Source organism: Sprattus sprattus, assembly GCF_963457725.1.
Source record: "Sprattus sprattus genome assembly, chromosome: 17".
NCBI classification, from domain to species: Eukaryota; Metazoa; Chordata; class Actinopteri; order Clupeiformes; family Clupeidae; genus Sprattus; species Sprattus sprattus.
The window spans coordinates 17,901,275-17,917,158 of NC_137915.1; the positions used below are offsets into that span (position 1 = coordinate 17,901,275).

A 15,884-nucleotide genomic window follows, 5' to 3' on the forward strand; every position below is an offset into this window, starting at 1 on the left:
CAATTCCTTCAATTATACTTGTATTCCTCCAAATGTTCCCTGGAAAGATGTAACACCCTTTAATGTGTGGTCACAGTGCGTTTAATTTGGGAAACATGGTCCCTATTTATCTCTATTGTGTTGGATTTCTCTCTTGCTAAGTAGAGGCCAACTCCTGAATGTTTGCTAAATCCATAAACAAATCTACTGAATATGCTCTCAAAGATCTTCTGTTTAGTATTGCAAGTCAGAAGACATCAACATAAAACTGATATAAAATATAAACCATACTCTAGTGTTTTGCTCCTTGATTCGGAAAGAACCCCATTCTCCAGACAGAACCTGATCCAGTTCCTTTAACCACATATTTTATCCTCAGCATAAGAAGCTAATTGCTAATAAGCAACTGCTTTCTGCTGTAAATGCGCAAAATAGCCATCAAATTCATACATTGCAAGAGTGCTGAGGTCTGTGTCTTGGTCAGAGTTGGCAGTGATCTGGTGAAGACTCCCTGGATCTGTGTGGGACCTCGGTCAGATGTGTTAATGTGACGTGTGGGAAATATGTGCCCTCTTGTGTAAACTGGCCAAGACACTGTATATCTTAATTAAAATGAACAGTTTAAAATGAACCAATTAACAGAGGTGGTATCAAAATAAACAAAGATGGTGTGATGAGGATTTTCATATGAAGAGAATGACATTGTTTCTGTACAAAGAGGGCACTGACTGAAAAGTGGAATGTTGGCCAGATATTTCTTCAGGTCATCTCCAGTACTGGTCAGGTTGAATTCTACTTTTGGGCGTCTCAGAAAAATAGTCGGGTTAAGGTTTGAGTTGGGATTTTGATTATGATTAGGACAATGACTTGGGGTAGTATTTGCAACTGTCTTAAATAATGCTAAATCAATGTATCACTCCAACCAAATATAAAAGTGTAATGTATATTAAATGTAGGTTGCATCATTCAGAGCAATGTCAATGATCAATGTGAAAATGCTCATCAAAGTCATAAATGTAGCCTAATAAATGTTAATAGTTTTAGTTTAATTTTATTTAAATGGCTGCTGACAAACTGTATTTTACCGTCGCTCTTTCTTGCATTCTCCACAAGAGGGAGACAGGCGCATTGCAACTGATCCCAGGCCTCTCTGCCTCACCTTGAACACTACCTCCTCCCAGCCAGCAGTCTAGTTACAGACAGTTAAGAGAGGCCACAGAAAACCCATCCATCATTTGCATCCTCTGGGGCCAGAACCTGTTGTTTGACATCTTAAAAGCGACTTTGCATCTCCTTTCCATATTCGTGTGCGGGAAAATCTTTCCATTGTCCCAAACGATGGCAACTTCTCTTCTGTGTGGCAGATAGCGATCGTGCTCAAACTCTGAGGGACTTGGACTGTTTCATTGGCTTTTGTTTATTTGTTTGTTGTTCTTTACATGGATGGCACAACAGTGATAAGGTTATATTTTAAGCATCAAAAGCTAGCTAAGGTAGTTATTTGTAGAGAAGTATGTGACATTGTGAGATGTTGACTTTCTCTGTAAAAAATATTCTATGGCATCTTAATATTCTCAGTAGACATTCTACCCTTTTTAATTTAGTGCTATTCTTTATTGTCAATCTGGTGAAATATACTTTGTTATACTTACACAGTCACATGAGGAAAAATCAGGTCTATATTCAAAGAATGCTTGTAGGCCTATTAAGTGTTATTACAGATGATAGCCTACTGAATTAGCTGTTCTCCTCAGCCTAGCTGTGCTGTAGCCACTGGTATGCAAACTTGGGAACCAATTTGCATGTAGTCCACTATATTTGCAATGTACCAGTTTTATGAAGGCTGAGCTGTGGCCAGTGCCTAGGATACTTCCACCCCCCACTGAGTCTCTCTCTCTCTCTCTCTCTCTCTCTCTCTCTCTCACACACACACACACACACACACACACACACACACACACACACAAGTTTGTATCTACTGTAGTCATTTGTTGCCCTGCCTTACATAGGTTTAACTAATCAGACAGACTCTAGATTGACTTTCCACCATTATATTCACATTTCATATCAAATGAGTTTGAATACCTGTATAATAAGTATTATAGCCATAACATGCCATGCACTTGGAATTCATTTATGGCAGAGGCCTTTGGCCATGTATGGCTGATAAAAAAAAAAAAAAAAAACCTACAGCTAGTGTCCCAGGTTAACATTCCTATTGTGTAACTCAATATGAGCGAGGTGATCTTTGAAGATTATATTTAGGCTAACTTCTGATAGCCTGCTTCTTTTATACATTCTCTTTTATATCTGTCATTAAAAAAAAAAAAAAACGTATTTCTTCATTTGATATTTCGGTTCTATCTACAATCTTTAATATTTCTCGTATTATGATTGTAGTGAGGTAACTGACCTGCCTGCTGTGGCATGAGTTGTAGCGCGCTGTCGTATTATTTTCTGTCACCTAGACTACGTTATTTCGTCCTGTGGATAGGTCTGGCTACTTTTTTGGGAACCCAAAGCAGGTAACAGACCTAACAGCCGTCTCTTTGGCTGAACATTTTCAGAAGGGCAGGTGCTGACAGCACGAAGTGAGAGGTGTTCCTCTTTCAAATCGGTGTTACTTCCTGGTGTCACAGAGAGAGGCAGTGTTGAGTTTAACAGACAGAATTGCTAACAGCATTTTAGAGAGAAAAATACTGAGAGAGAAGCAGGAGCGAGCGTTGGCTGGGTTCCAGAATCAGCCGATTTGTTCTTATTTATGTTGTTAGCCAAATGTATATTTTTATTCTATTTATAATGCTTATATTTATTGGATTCGAGTGAACCGTTTGGCTTCGGTTTGTTAAAGGATTATAGCGAAACCCTTTTTTCACAGCGACGGAAAAGTGGCGCACGGATTTTTCGCCCCATTTGTTCGCCTTTTTATATAGAAAGTAGGAATTACTGTTACTGTTTTATACGCCGGGTGCGAGCAGAGGCCAACGGAAGATGGGGTGTTTGGGCAACAGCAAGACTGAAGACCAACGCATCGACGAAAAGGCTCAGCGAGAAGCGAATAAAAAAATCGAGAAACAGTTGCAAAAAGAAAGACAAGCCTATAAAGCCACGCATCGGCTACTTTTATTAGGTAAGGTCCGGAAGATGGTTTTTGATAAAGACGTCGGTTATCGGCTGTTTTCAGTTTCTTCCCCTGCCCACATATGTTGACAGGTCTCGCCTGCTCTATGTAGATGGATGGTTTAATTGCCACCGACTCGCACGCATTTTGTCAATCGCCTGTTATAAGCCCTTTGCGAAGTGTCAGCGACATGTATTTCTGTACAAGGAAGCAGTGTCACATTTTTGTTTTATTTTATTTTCTAAGGAGCTGGAGAGTCCGGAAAGAGCACGATTGTCAAGCAGATGCGGATCCTTCACGTCAATGGCTTTAATGCAGAGTAAGTGGCCAGATATGTTCTCTCTCTCTCTCGCTCTCTCTCTCTCTGTAAGCTCTGTATTTCTAGTAGCAGATCATTTCCGCAGTCTTTGCTTGTGACATTAGCTATATGCTTAACAGTCTACCAGCCTTTCTTCTTTTGTAACAGAATGTAAACGTCTTCGTTTCTGACTATTTTCCCCCAGCTAATGTTAGCACTGCAGATACATAAGGCCCGTATTGGAAGAACAGCATGGCGACAAGCTTGCTATGTCCAGCTGATTTCTAAAAGCTGTCAGCGAGATAAAGACGTCATTATCGGCGTGTGCTTTGACAGAGATTCCCTTTGAATATCTTATTTTATTATGACCCAAATAGCATTTCTGCACTGTTTTGCTTCAAAATAATGACCAATGTATGGTGTGGTTGTTTCAAGTTTTTTCTGTGTGCAGAGGTCGAGGTGGAAAGTAGGTGTCTTGGTCTGTTGTATTTAAAAATATTTCGGCTGATTTAATGTAGTCGTTTATGTAGATATAAGGCTAAATATATATTGGGTCTAAGTTATTGAGTTCCACCTATTTGAGGATGCAATGTATTCACAGCATTGCATGCTCTCACACCTAATACAAAGACAAACTTTGTATACATCAAATTAGATTATACAGGCTGTGGATACTATTAGCCTACAGCTTTCTTGGCAAGTGATGTTATAATCATTTAGTTTTATTTAATGTAAGTCTTAATCTTTTTGTATCATAAATAGAGTTTAAGATTTGTATGCAGTGGTATCAATATGATATATTTATAGCCATGGCTAATAGTTAAATCCTATTTATTTTATGATGGTGGCCTAGGATTTTTTTTTAGCTATGTTGACATTTAATTGCCATATCTGAACACCTTTTATAGAACAGACCTTTAAACTGTCTGTACTCTCACCTACTTACAAATGTACACACACACACACACACACACACACACACACACACACACACACACACACACACACACACACACACGCACACAGATATGCTAAATAATCAGAATATTTACTGGCATTGTGTTATATGGAAGAAACAAATAGAATAATGGGTATGATATCACTAATTTTGTGTCAACATTTTATTCTCAGAGAAAAGAAACAAAAAATCTTGGATATTCGAAAAAATGTGAAAGATGCCATAGTGGTAAGTCATTGTCAGCAGTGTTCTAACTGACATGTGTCCCTCAGCATGTTACATGATATTGTTTACTTTTTACCCCCAATGAGATCTTACCCAGCAATCCTTCTGCACTGATTAGATTGGCTTATACACAGGTTTATCCCATATTTATCCAGATTAATGTCTGTGTTTTCATTTGATCCGCTTTCCAGACGATAGTTTCAGCGATGAGCACGTTAATTCCTCCGGTTCCACTTGGCAATGCAGCCAACCAGCCCCGGATCGACTACATCAAAAGCATAGCGCCTCTCTCGGACTTCGACTATACGGAGGTAAGGATTGGCCTGACTGAGCCAGCTGGCCATTTGTTTTGGAAAATATCGTTTTATTCTGGGCCACGCCACCCAGCAGTGTCCATGTTTGAGATGGGAGAATGTGATCCGGGTAATGACTTTAATGTGGCCTGCTCACATTGCTTTTGCTGATTGTAGATGTTGAGGTTTCGTGATGCAGAGGTTGTCCATCAGGGCCTTCTGGGTGTTCTCTGAATACCCTACTAGATTGGATACATCAATGGATGCCTCAAACTAAGAAAATAAAAGTCAACTTTATTACTTCCTATTTTATAGTTCTAATTCTATTGTTAACATCTTCCATATACTGTTTGAATAAACTGTGAAGGCTAACAGTGACACCTGATGGTAGATGATAACAACAGCAGTGTCTCATTGGTCTCCCTCAGCACAGGGTTTCTATAAAGGCCGAGGTACACTTTTGCGGACACAGCTTGTCCAATATGGAGACGGATAGTCCCAAGTATACTTGTTTTTGTGCTGTTGCGGATACGCGGATACGAAGAAGCTGAACTTATTGTACTGAGCTCATGCAAACTACTGCACGCTCAGTTTCACACAGGCGCAGTCAATGGAGATGGATTAGAGACGGCAATGGGAATTGATTTTGTTAGTGGTTTAATTTTACCGTCGACTCGGAAGCTTGAAATTGTTAAATGAGAGAGTTGAAAAAGTTTTCAACATTCAACTCTGGGAAGGGGTCATGAAATAGCATTGGCTACTGTAATTTGAGTTACCTCACCAAAGCTGCCAATGAACATTAGTGTTTAGAAAGGCACATTATTGGTTTCATTCATTTACAAACTTTTCATAGCAGTGTAGACTTTCAGACACTGGCTATACATATTACAAGTACACAATCCATTGGGTCTTGTGATGCAGCCAAGTACAGTTACACCTTAGCTTGATCATATTTTAAATGCATTTTGTTGCGACTATGAGGCCATCACATCAGTGAATGAGCACATAGCTTTAATATAGCTCTGCTACTTAGCTAAATGCTGGTAGCTTACTTTCTACCACTTCCTGGGGCGTCATATTAGGCAAATCTAATCCATGGTTCTTTCAATATGTTTTATATCTATTTACCACAGATGAATTCCAGTTCATACTACCTTGTGGCATGCATAATCATCTTTGACCTTTTAAGAGCCAGCAGTTTTTTATGTTATATTTTTGTTGTAGGACCATAACCAAATTATCCTGTGGGTCTAATAGAAGGGCAGAATTAGTTTTAATGGAAACCTTTCATAGAAGTTGTGTTTACAATGCAGTAGGCTGCAAAATATTTAGTATTTAGACATTTAGGTCAATGTCTAATCTGCTTCTGAAAAAAAAGACGGACATTTTATGTTATTTGAGGGTAAGGGTTAGATTTATAAGATTTAAAGGGCAAATAGATTTCGCATATGATTGCTTGTGTTTATGAAAAAAAAAACTTGGAGGACAAGATGCATCACGATGCATCAAGAATCGTTTTATAATCAAATCGTTAACCCTTTAAATTGAATCATGAGACCAGTGAAGATTCACACCTTTAGTTGTCTGTTTGTAGTCTGTAGTCAGAAATAGTGCTGTTGTTACTCTAAAAAACTAGATGCCACTGCTTGAACGCAGTAGTCATATGCCTGTCTGATTTCCTTGCTTTGAGAAAGAATGGCCTTACCCAAGAGCTCTGAGAACGACCCTTTGCTCTACCTTCAACATTATACTCTTAAGTGCAGAATACCAGGGCCTCACAAATGGAGGCATGTGACCTCAGCTTCACAGACTGTGCCTGATAGCATATAGTATGCTAACTTTAACACCAGTGCTTTGTGTTGCTAATCTGAGTTCGGGAAAGGAAGCAAGGAAAAAGGAAAGAAAGGGGAGACAAGTAGGGAAACTTTAACTTGGACTATGTGTGAAAAATAAAACGCTGGTCCCAGCACAGAATAGGTGTTTCAGGTACAGTTGCAGGGGATAGGTAGAAACCACAGCTGCCTTTATGTCTCTTGGCCGTCGTGTGGTCTGACCCCTTTTCTGTTGTTTTCTGCCTCCTGCGAAGCATCAGTGCTAAGGAAACGTGTGGGGCTTATTTTTATTTTCATTCCCGTCCCTCTTCGGCGGTCACGTTATGTCTCATCTTATTTGATTGTTTGCACATACATGCAGCTCTTTTAAAGATGTTCCACGGTGTATTTGGCCTGATTACACTTCAGGTACAGTAAAGCTTTAAGTGTATAGCTAGGAGTGTTTTGTTTTGGGGGATGGTGGGTGGGGGGGGTTCGGTGTTAGGGTTGTCTTGTTTGTCATGCTTGAAGCCGGAACTGCTCTAAGTGATCCTGCAGGGAGATTTCGCCACATCTGTCAGACGGAGCTTCAGTGGCGTTCCTAGAAGGACTCCGAAGTAATTGATTTGCTTGTCTTGTGGAGTGTGGGCTCCTTTGAATCAAAGCCTTTTCTCTTCGCCTCCCAGAGAAGAGAGCGGCCCATCGTCTGTGTCGTAGTGGGTCAGAGATGCTCAGACAAGGCTGAGGCTTGTTACTTGCCGTGGAGTTACGAAAGAGCTTAACAGTTGCTTCTTTTTGTGCTAAAATAGCCCGTATCCCGGTAACCTGTGCTGCAGGGAAATGAATGAGTTCAGTGCAAGGGTCGCTGTGTGTGTGTGTGTGTGTGTGTGTGTGTATTTGCGCATAGTGTTTATGTGTGTGCTGGTACTGTTATCTAATGCAATCTATCCTCCATGAAACGAGTGAAGTCTATCCTCATTGGAAACAAAACTATAGGCTGAGATGGAAAGTATTCAGCCGATCAGAAAAACCTTGAAATTATGAGCATCCCATACAGATTTGAAAACGAGATGACTGAACCTCTCTGGCCCAAACATGACGTTTTAAACATGCTCGTAGTGTAGTCTAGCTCTAACAGTACCCACAGAGTTTGTGAGTGGAAAAGACTTATGGGGCCATAAACACTTCACTTCCCATGTTAACTGTAGTACAGGTAATACAGAATAAGGGAAGGCCATTCTGTTTGATTGGTGTACAGAAGTAATTTAGCTTCAGTAATTATAAAATATTCCTTGTTTCTTGTTTAATATTTCTGGTTTGGTTCTAGAAGTATCTTGTTACTTGTATCAATACTGGGTGAAATGTCATGATGTATGTCACTGATGTGATGTTTTTTCACACAGACTGATATCTAACCTCTTGAAGGCACATCAGAGAATGTGCTGTTCTGTTATGTGATGTTTGTGTATGTGTGTGTGTGTGTGTTTGTGAGTGTGTCTGTGTGCTTGCCTGTGTATGTGGTTTGCATGTGTTCTCATCTTACCGATGATTCTGTGCCCTGTTTGTCAAAACACGGACGGTGGCAGCGAGTTGTTTTGGCTGTGGCACGAGTTCCATTAATTAAGCTTATTATGTAATGCTGCATCGATTTTTGTTAGTAAACACGCTGGCTGAGGGCTTAGCCGTGTACAAAGAAGGGGGCTGGCTCCGCGGCCAGGGCTTTTGATACAGCGAATTAGCCCAGCCCTCTCCCAGATCACGCCTGCGTTTCATGTCTGCAAGCTCAAATCACATGGCTAACTCTGGTTAGCCTGTGCGCAAACTCCCCTTTGTGACCCAGCTGAATAGACAACCTGCATGTTTCTCTCCTGGTCAAATGTAAGGACCAGAAAATCATCAGTAATAACTTTAAGATGGAGGCTTTGAAAGATAGCTGAAACAGTTTGTGCAGCCCAGTCTCCAATGTGGTTTACATCCATGTTTTCCGACTTGTAGGGTCTTGTGGCGATGAATCAGCTAGAGGACTGCTAACCCTGGTCTAACTGTACTCTCGTGTCACTGGTTTGACCACTCACATGATTGATGGCTGCTTCTCTGCTGGTCCTGTGTGTGTGTGTGTGTGTGTGTGTGTGTGTGTGTGTGTGTGTGTGTGTGTGTGTGTGTGTGTGTGTGTGTGTGTGTGTGTGTGTGTGTGTGTGTGTGTGTGTGTGTGTGTGTGTGTGTGTGTGTGTGTGTGTGTGTGTGTGTGTGTGTGGGCTCAGGAAAAAGGGCACGTGAGAAAAATTAAATCTATAGTTGCATTAACAGCTGAGTGGCTCACTGGAATACCATCAGTGGGTATTGACACTAAAATCAGTAGATCGACTAACGCCATTTTTCGTAGGCTAGGGCAGCAGGGGTTTGTAAGTCTGTGAATACTGTTTTGATGTTACAGTAGTCATGTATTTGTTGATTGGTATGAATGTTTATAGAAACATTCCTGTTTTATTATCATTATAACTTGGTCTGACGACTGAAATGAATGTAGTCTTTGTTCAGGCTCTATTGTACCGCTCTCCAGAGAGTATGATTGCAGGGACAAACAGAAGCTAAGACATACAAAATACGTCTCATTCATCCAGATTTAGACAGAGAGAGTGAGATTGATTTTAGCTCTAATGTAGTGCTAGGTGAGGGGAGTGTAAAAAGGGAGATCTCATTGGTCTCTTTGGCCTCTCTCTGTTTCTATCCCTCTCTACCCCTCTCTTAGTCCCCTCTCTCTCTCCCCCCTCCCCCCCTTCCTCTGTCTGCCTTTAACTCTGGCTACACCCCCCTTACCTTTAATATATATATATATATATATATATATATATAGTATTATTCTTATATAGTACTATTCTACCGTTTAGTCTTTCTTTCTTCCTTTTCTTTCTTTCATTCTGGCGGTCCCTCCTTTGCCTGCTGGTCTCTACAGGCCTGTAAACTATACAGGCTGCCTATTCTCAGTGGGTCACAAGCCTCCCGAGCTCAAGCCCTGAGGAGGCTCTCCTGCTACACACACACACACACACACACACACACACACACACACACACACACACACACACAGACAGACAGACACACATTTCATGCAATGCATTCGCAAACACACACACTTTTTAGGAAACACATTTGCAAACACACGCACACACACACACACACACACAGTGTTTCATAAACCACACATACACAGACATGTTAAAAACTCTCTTTAACTAAATGCACAGGTTTAATCACAGCCAGTGTAGTTATCAGTAAAGGAGTTAGTGTCTCTACACACTGGCTGCGGTAAGGTTAGTCTCACTCTCATCTGTGGTTTCTGCAAGTGATGATTGTAGGGGTGAGGGTTTGGCTCAGGAAGTCCTCTCTCTAGATCATCAGATGAGCACCAGAAATGTCTGAACAATGTGTCCTTTACGACAGACAATGTAACTAAGCTAGAGAGATAGGGGAACAGGTTAGAAGTAAGTCAAATGCTTCTTGCAAATACTGTAAGAAGTGACTGAAAGACAGAAGAGAGAGGATGTTGTTGTAAAGAGAGAGAAAGAGACAGTTACTGGAGAGCCAGGAAGAGGATTCACATGGCAGCCATACATGGGCCATCATGCAAATCTGTCTGTTGTTGTTTACAAGCTTTAGGCCTTCATTCTCTCTCATTAACAGAGCTAATATTCAGAGACAGTCATTGAACTGAAATGTTTTTCTGTTGCCTATCTGGCCTACCGTCAGTTTATGTGTAGACACGGACACTCTCAATTATGTCACAATAAAGGAAACAATACAAAAGTAAAAGTGACCCAGGAGGAAATACATGGACTGGTGTTGTTGCTCTAGTTGCTATGCTTGTTTGTTTGTTAGTTCCTGAACTAATATGTTAAGATATGTATGTGTGATGTATATTGTCTGTGTGTGTGTGTGTGTCATGCAACCAGTGTAACCATCGGTTCTTCAAGGCTTATTTTTGTGACTAAGTGATATCTCTGGATGGAAGTGTCGTAGTTAGCCACCGCTCAAGTTGTGTGCGATGTTCAGGAAGTATGAAGTAAGCGATGCCTGGTTAGCACAGTCAAATTTCAAACCAAGCATTGTATAGTCACAGCTACAGAGATAATCGGGAAAGGGGTGGGAGTAGTACATACTTTTTCATTAATTTTATGTCTTTACATTTAAGCTTATGGTGTCCAACAGAATCATTTTTTTCTAAAAGTGATTTATATGGGTGTCCATGTCAGTGTGTCAAAAGGTTTAGAATTGAAAAAGAATTGAGCTTTTAGCTTCATGCTAGCAAGCATGCTAGCATGAAGACAGTATTTCCCCCCTCTCCTCCTATGCAGTTGTGTTTCCGTTATATATATATTTTGTAGTGATGGCCAGTCGCTGCAAAGTTGCTGCTGCCGCTGCTTCAGACTTTTATGAAATATTGGGGAGTCGCAATTACACGATTCGACAGAAGGCTTTTCATTTTGAATGTCTGATCGAGGAAGTGGAGACATATACTGACCTGGTAGTGATATGATACCAAACATTTAAGATTGGCAGAGCTGTCCAAAGATCTTTGATCGGCTGAGCAAGATACTCCATGGCGAAGTGTGTCTATGGAAGCCATATGACACAGGGGCGGTTCCGGTCTGCATGAAGGGGTGTGTTGCCAATGTCTGAATCGGTGTTGGTTAAGACTGAATGAATGTAAAAATATATCTAGAGCTACCGAACAATACAATATCTCGTCAGGCAATCTGATGTACATGTCAGGCAATGTGTGTCATGTGTTCGCCAATTCATTATGCTAGCAAAATCATGTTTGCAAGCCAGCTGACATTAGTTATAAAGGTCACTGACATAGTCACATAGTGTTTGCTATTCCATGCTAATTGTTGTCAAGAAAGTGCGTACTAGCAATTGGCCAGCAAAGGTGCAGCTAGGTGCACACTTGAATTATAGATACAGAAGGTGGAGACATGTAGCGATGTGGTAGCAACACCCGTTTCTGTCTGTATGGTTAATTCCCATTCCGTAGCATTAGGAAACATGGTGTTTGTCAGTGGAGAGGGTCAAAAGAACAGTTGTCCGGCCCGCTATGGTGTATCCTAGTGCGGCACTCAGTCGATGCGGGGGCAATAAGCACTGCTCGGTGCAGGCACATCTGCCCGCTAGCACTTCCTCTTGGGGTGCGCCTCACAGGACCCATTGGCCCCCAGTCTGCGTGTCTCCATGACGCGGCTTAGTCATTGTGACATCATAAATTGATGACTGACCATAATCAATAAAAATTGGAAATGACTCAAATGAGTCAAACCCGGGTCAACAGCTTGTAAGGCAGCAGTGACCGCTGGACCACCAATTCACTTGAACACCCGGCCACAGGGACTATGAAGGCAATTTGATTGCCACAAAACTCCTTATCAATAGTCACTTTGTTTAGAAAAAGGGCTGTTAAACTGCTTGCTACAACAGTTAGCCCAAATGTTTTTAGCCACAAAACTAAAACTGACCAAGCTAATCTTACAGTGCTTGTTTTGAAATGTAATCATCACACTTACTTTCTCAGTAACAACAGGAAGACTTTTTGCTGTTAAGCTATAGGCTACTCTAAGTTGGATTCCAGACACAAACCTTGATTTGGTTTATTCGTACCCCTCTTGGCTTTTGTAGGCCCTAATAGAGCTGCCGTTGTTAACAGAGGGGTGGTTAAACCTATAAACTGTATCTAGATACTGGAGATCAGAACATCTGGCTTGTTGCCTGTAAGGTTGTAGTGACTGGACTTATTAGACATATTACCTTCGCAGTTTTATAGTATTTAAAACAATTGTGTGTATTTGAAAAAGGGCAGCATATGTAGAGGTTGTAGGGTATTCATAGCATAGGGCTATGATGGGCTTTGTTCTTGCGAGGAGGTTAAAGTTTATTTCTGTTGATATAACTGCTACATGTTCATGGCAATCTTAATTAATATTAATAATAAATCGTGAAATAATGGTCCAGCTTATGTTGGCCGGCTGCAGAGGGACCATCTGCCATGGTGCATGCTGCTGAGCGCCGGGCCGCCTCTGGCCCAGTTTCCCTATGACAGAACATTATGTTTAAAAAAAAAAACTGAAAAAATGTAATTCTTTCAGCATGGCTTTGCCACGGAGGCTAATATAGAGCACCCTCTGTAAGTAGTGTGTCAAAGATGTATGATGAATAAATAAATAGAAGTTAATAAATATGTTCATTCGTAAGGTTTGTTTTTTGTAGTCAAGCGTCTACAATCTTTTAATTACCTATTGATATTCAGTTCGACTGCCGTACTGCGTTGTCGTGTGCGTCTACCAGGCACAAACAAAACCCTTTCCCTCTGCTGCTGCAAACTCCTGGAGGAAACACTGTGCACCATGGACAAGTGTTCTCTCAGAGGAGAGGCCTGGCCCTCATGGAAGCATCTCGCAAAGGTGCCACATGTTGTGCTCCTGATCATTGATGTAGGGAGTAGTCTGCTTGCAGATCATGATGAGTTAGTGTGTGTGTGTGTGTGTGTGTGTGTGTGAGTGTATTTGTGTGTGTTTGTGTGTGTGTGTAGACATCACGCGTGTAAACATCAATGAGTAAATCAGTACGCATACGCATTCTGTATGCCTTTGTGTAAACTATAGTGTAATCATCTATGCGTGGGGTGGTCTACATTTTTGTTTGTTTGTGTGTGTGTGCATGAGTGGAAGAGGGGTTGTGTGTCTATGCCTGCCTGTCTATCAGTGTGTTTGTGTGTGTCTGTGTATGTGTGTGTGTATTTGTGTGTGTGTGTGTGTGTGTGTGTGTGTGTGTGTGTGTGTGTGTGTGTGTGTGTGTTTGTGTATCGGTGTGTGTGTGTATCTTTGTGTGTGTGTGTGTGTGTGTGTGTGTGTGTGTGTGTGTGTGTGTGTGTGTGTGTGTACATGTCTGCATGTATCGCATGCTCCCTCAGTGGAGCGTTCCACTGGTACTGGTGACAGCGCGCAGGAACTGTGGGGCGACGCAGAGCAGCTCTGGCTGTCATTAGCCGGGCCCAGGGGACGCGCGCGGAGCTGTGTTTAACTGCCACCTAATGACTCTTTTGCCAACACCCCGCCACTAATGAAAGCTCAGGCAGAGCACGGCATGGCAGGTGAGAGGCTGCCCATGGTCCTTAGAGATTTGTTTTCTCGCTCACTCCTTCTGTGTTTTTTTTTTTCTTTTATCGTTTTGTTTTGTTTTGATTTGATTTGTTTTTTTAGGTTTTTTTGCCGGGGCATCCCTTGTCACAGAAGTTAGAGAGAAGCTTCTCATCGGATCTGTGTGTGTGTGTGTGTGTGTGTGTGTGTGTGTGTGTATCTATACTTTTCTCTATGAGTTTGACTGCGTGTATGTGAAGTTTGAATACCATCCACTTCCTAATTCTTCACCCACCTCCCAACATCTTGCAAACAACAGAGTGTTCTTTGTTTTGTTTTGTCATGATTTGTTTGATTTGGGTCAATTTATCCGCTGAAAAATGGCCACCCTTTTCCTGGAACTGACTCTTTCCTCTCAGGGTTACTCTCCAACTCTTGGAGGCTACCCAGCACAACCACTGCATTAATCCATGACACACCCTCCCTAACAGAGTTCCTGACACTGTGCGGAGGCTTCGGTAACATTAGTTAGTCTTTTATTGTATTTGAATGAAACCAATGAGTCTTTTGTCTGCTGGAAGTTCTTCCCCATAATATTGAAACTAAATGTGGGAAGTAATACATTACCTAGGTTACAAAAGTCACAAAATGGATACATTTGTGCACATTGACATTCTTTCGTTTTCGTAGAGATACGTAGAGAGGGAAAGACAGAGAAAGAGAAAGAAAGAAAGAAAAAGATAGAGAGTGATTTAGTATCAAACTGAACAGCAAATTGGGCAAACTCGCCCCTCCTCAGCTTGTTTTCCTCCTGTCCGGCTACTTCCTGCTTTACCAGTGAGTTCATCACGCTGGACCAGGAAGTGGCTCTGCTGGGTTAAAGGTGCTTTGCATGTGGAGAGCTGCTTTGACTCTGAGTTTGAGTGAGCAGAAAATCTCACCTGAAGCCAGCGAGCAGGAATATCAACCAAAGGCTTGAAATAGTTTGCTACTGCAGAGGCTGCATTAATGTCAGAGCTCTCGTAGTGGTAGATTTAATTTAGTTTGTAGCCCTGTACACACATATGAAGGTATCTAAGACTGAGGTTTGCCCTCTTTGGGGAAGCAGCTGTGAGTCTGTTTGGATCACTTCATTTTGCATCCCATCAAACACCTCCATAAACAGCTTTGTATCAAATAGACACAGTGGCGTAGCGTGGCAAATACTGGTGTGGAGTTGTTTGGAAGTGAAAAGGAGGATTAGAAACCTAGACTCACCTAAACCCTCTACTGCTTCTTAAAGATTCTAGAATTCACACATGAAGTTGACTTCGACACCTGTGTTCTTTGCATATGACTCCTGAATCATATATATATATATATATATATATATATATATATATATATATATATATATATATATATACATATTTGCTTTCATATATATATATATATATATATATATATATATATATATATATATATATATATATATATATATGCAAATATGTATCCCCTTAACAAATCATAAAGTGCAGACGCAATTTTTTTATTTGATTCCGGAATTGTATACTGTAGATACGTTATTAGATTCCGTAATGATGCAGTGCTGTTTAGCTGTCAGCCACTTAAAGTGGAGCAGTTAGGCCTAGTTAGTTCACTGTTGGTTCACTGTTGCATCATGATTTGAACCCTCAGCTAATGACACTGGGACCCCTGGGGCACGGCCATGGCCCTCTGTGGGTTAATGCGCTTCGCACCTCACTTCCCCTCTCGTGTCTGCCAGCGCATTGGATGTGTTAAGGTGTGTTGAGGTGTGTCAGCCATTGTGTTCAGGTTTTAGGGAATGTTTGAGTGTCAATTTTGTGAAGGGCCATAGCGCGAATGGCGGTGGCGGGACTGGTAGTGTCTCGTTTGCTTTACTGGTTCTGCCGTTTGTTTTGATGTTTCAGTGGCTGTTTGTTTGCCTGTATTTTGTGGTTATTATGTGATGACCCCACTGGGGGCCTCATTATCCAACGCCAGACTTGTCTCTCCAAGGAAGACCAGGGGGAAAAACAACTCTCCTTCTCAGAATCCCCCCCCCCCCCGTC

The 15,884-nt window shown here is 41.4% G+C and overlaps 1 protein-coding gene across 2 annotated transcripts in view; it reads left to right on the plus strand.

Moving 5' to 3' along the window:
- gnal (guanine nucleotide binding protein (G protein), alpha activating activity polypeptide, olfactory type) overlaps window positions 1-15,884 on the plus strand; it is a 44,407-nt gene that overhangs the window by 7,659 nt on the left and 20,864 nt on the right. Inside the window, exons 1-4 of one of the 2 annotated variants that reach the window (XM_080855374.1) lie at window positions 2,621-3,109; window positions 3,347-3,419; window positions 4,530-4,584; window positions 4,773-4,892. In XM_080855374.1, the coding sequence (XP_080711500.1) occupies window positions 2,971-3,109; window positions 3,347-3,419; window positions 4,530-4,584; window positions 4,773-4,892 (387 nt within the window). In that variant the 5' untranslated portion in view covers window positions 2,621-2,970. Of the gene's footprint in view, window positions 1-2,620; window positions 3,110-3,346; window positions 3,420-4,529; window positions 4,585-4,772; window positions 4,893-15,884 lie in introns of those variants that run through there. The other variant, XM_080855373.1, reaches the window with a different exon arrangement.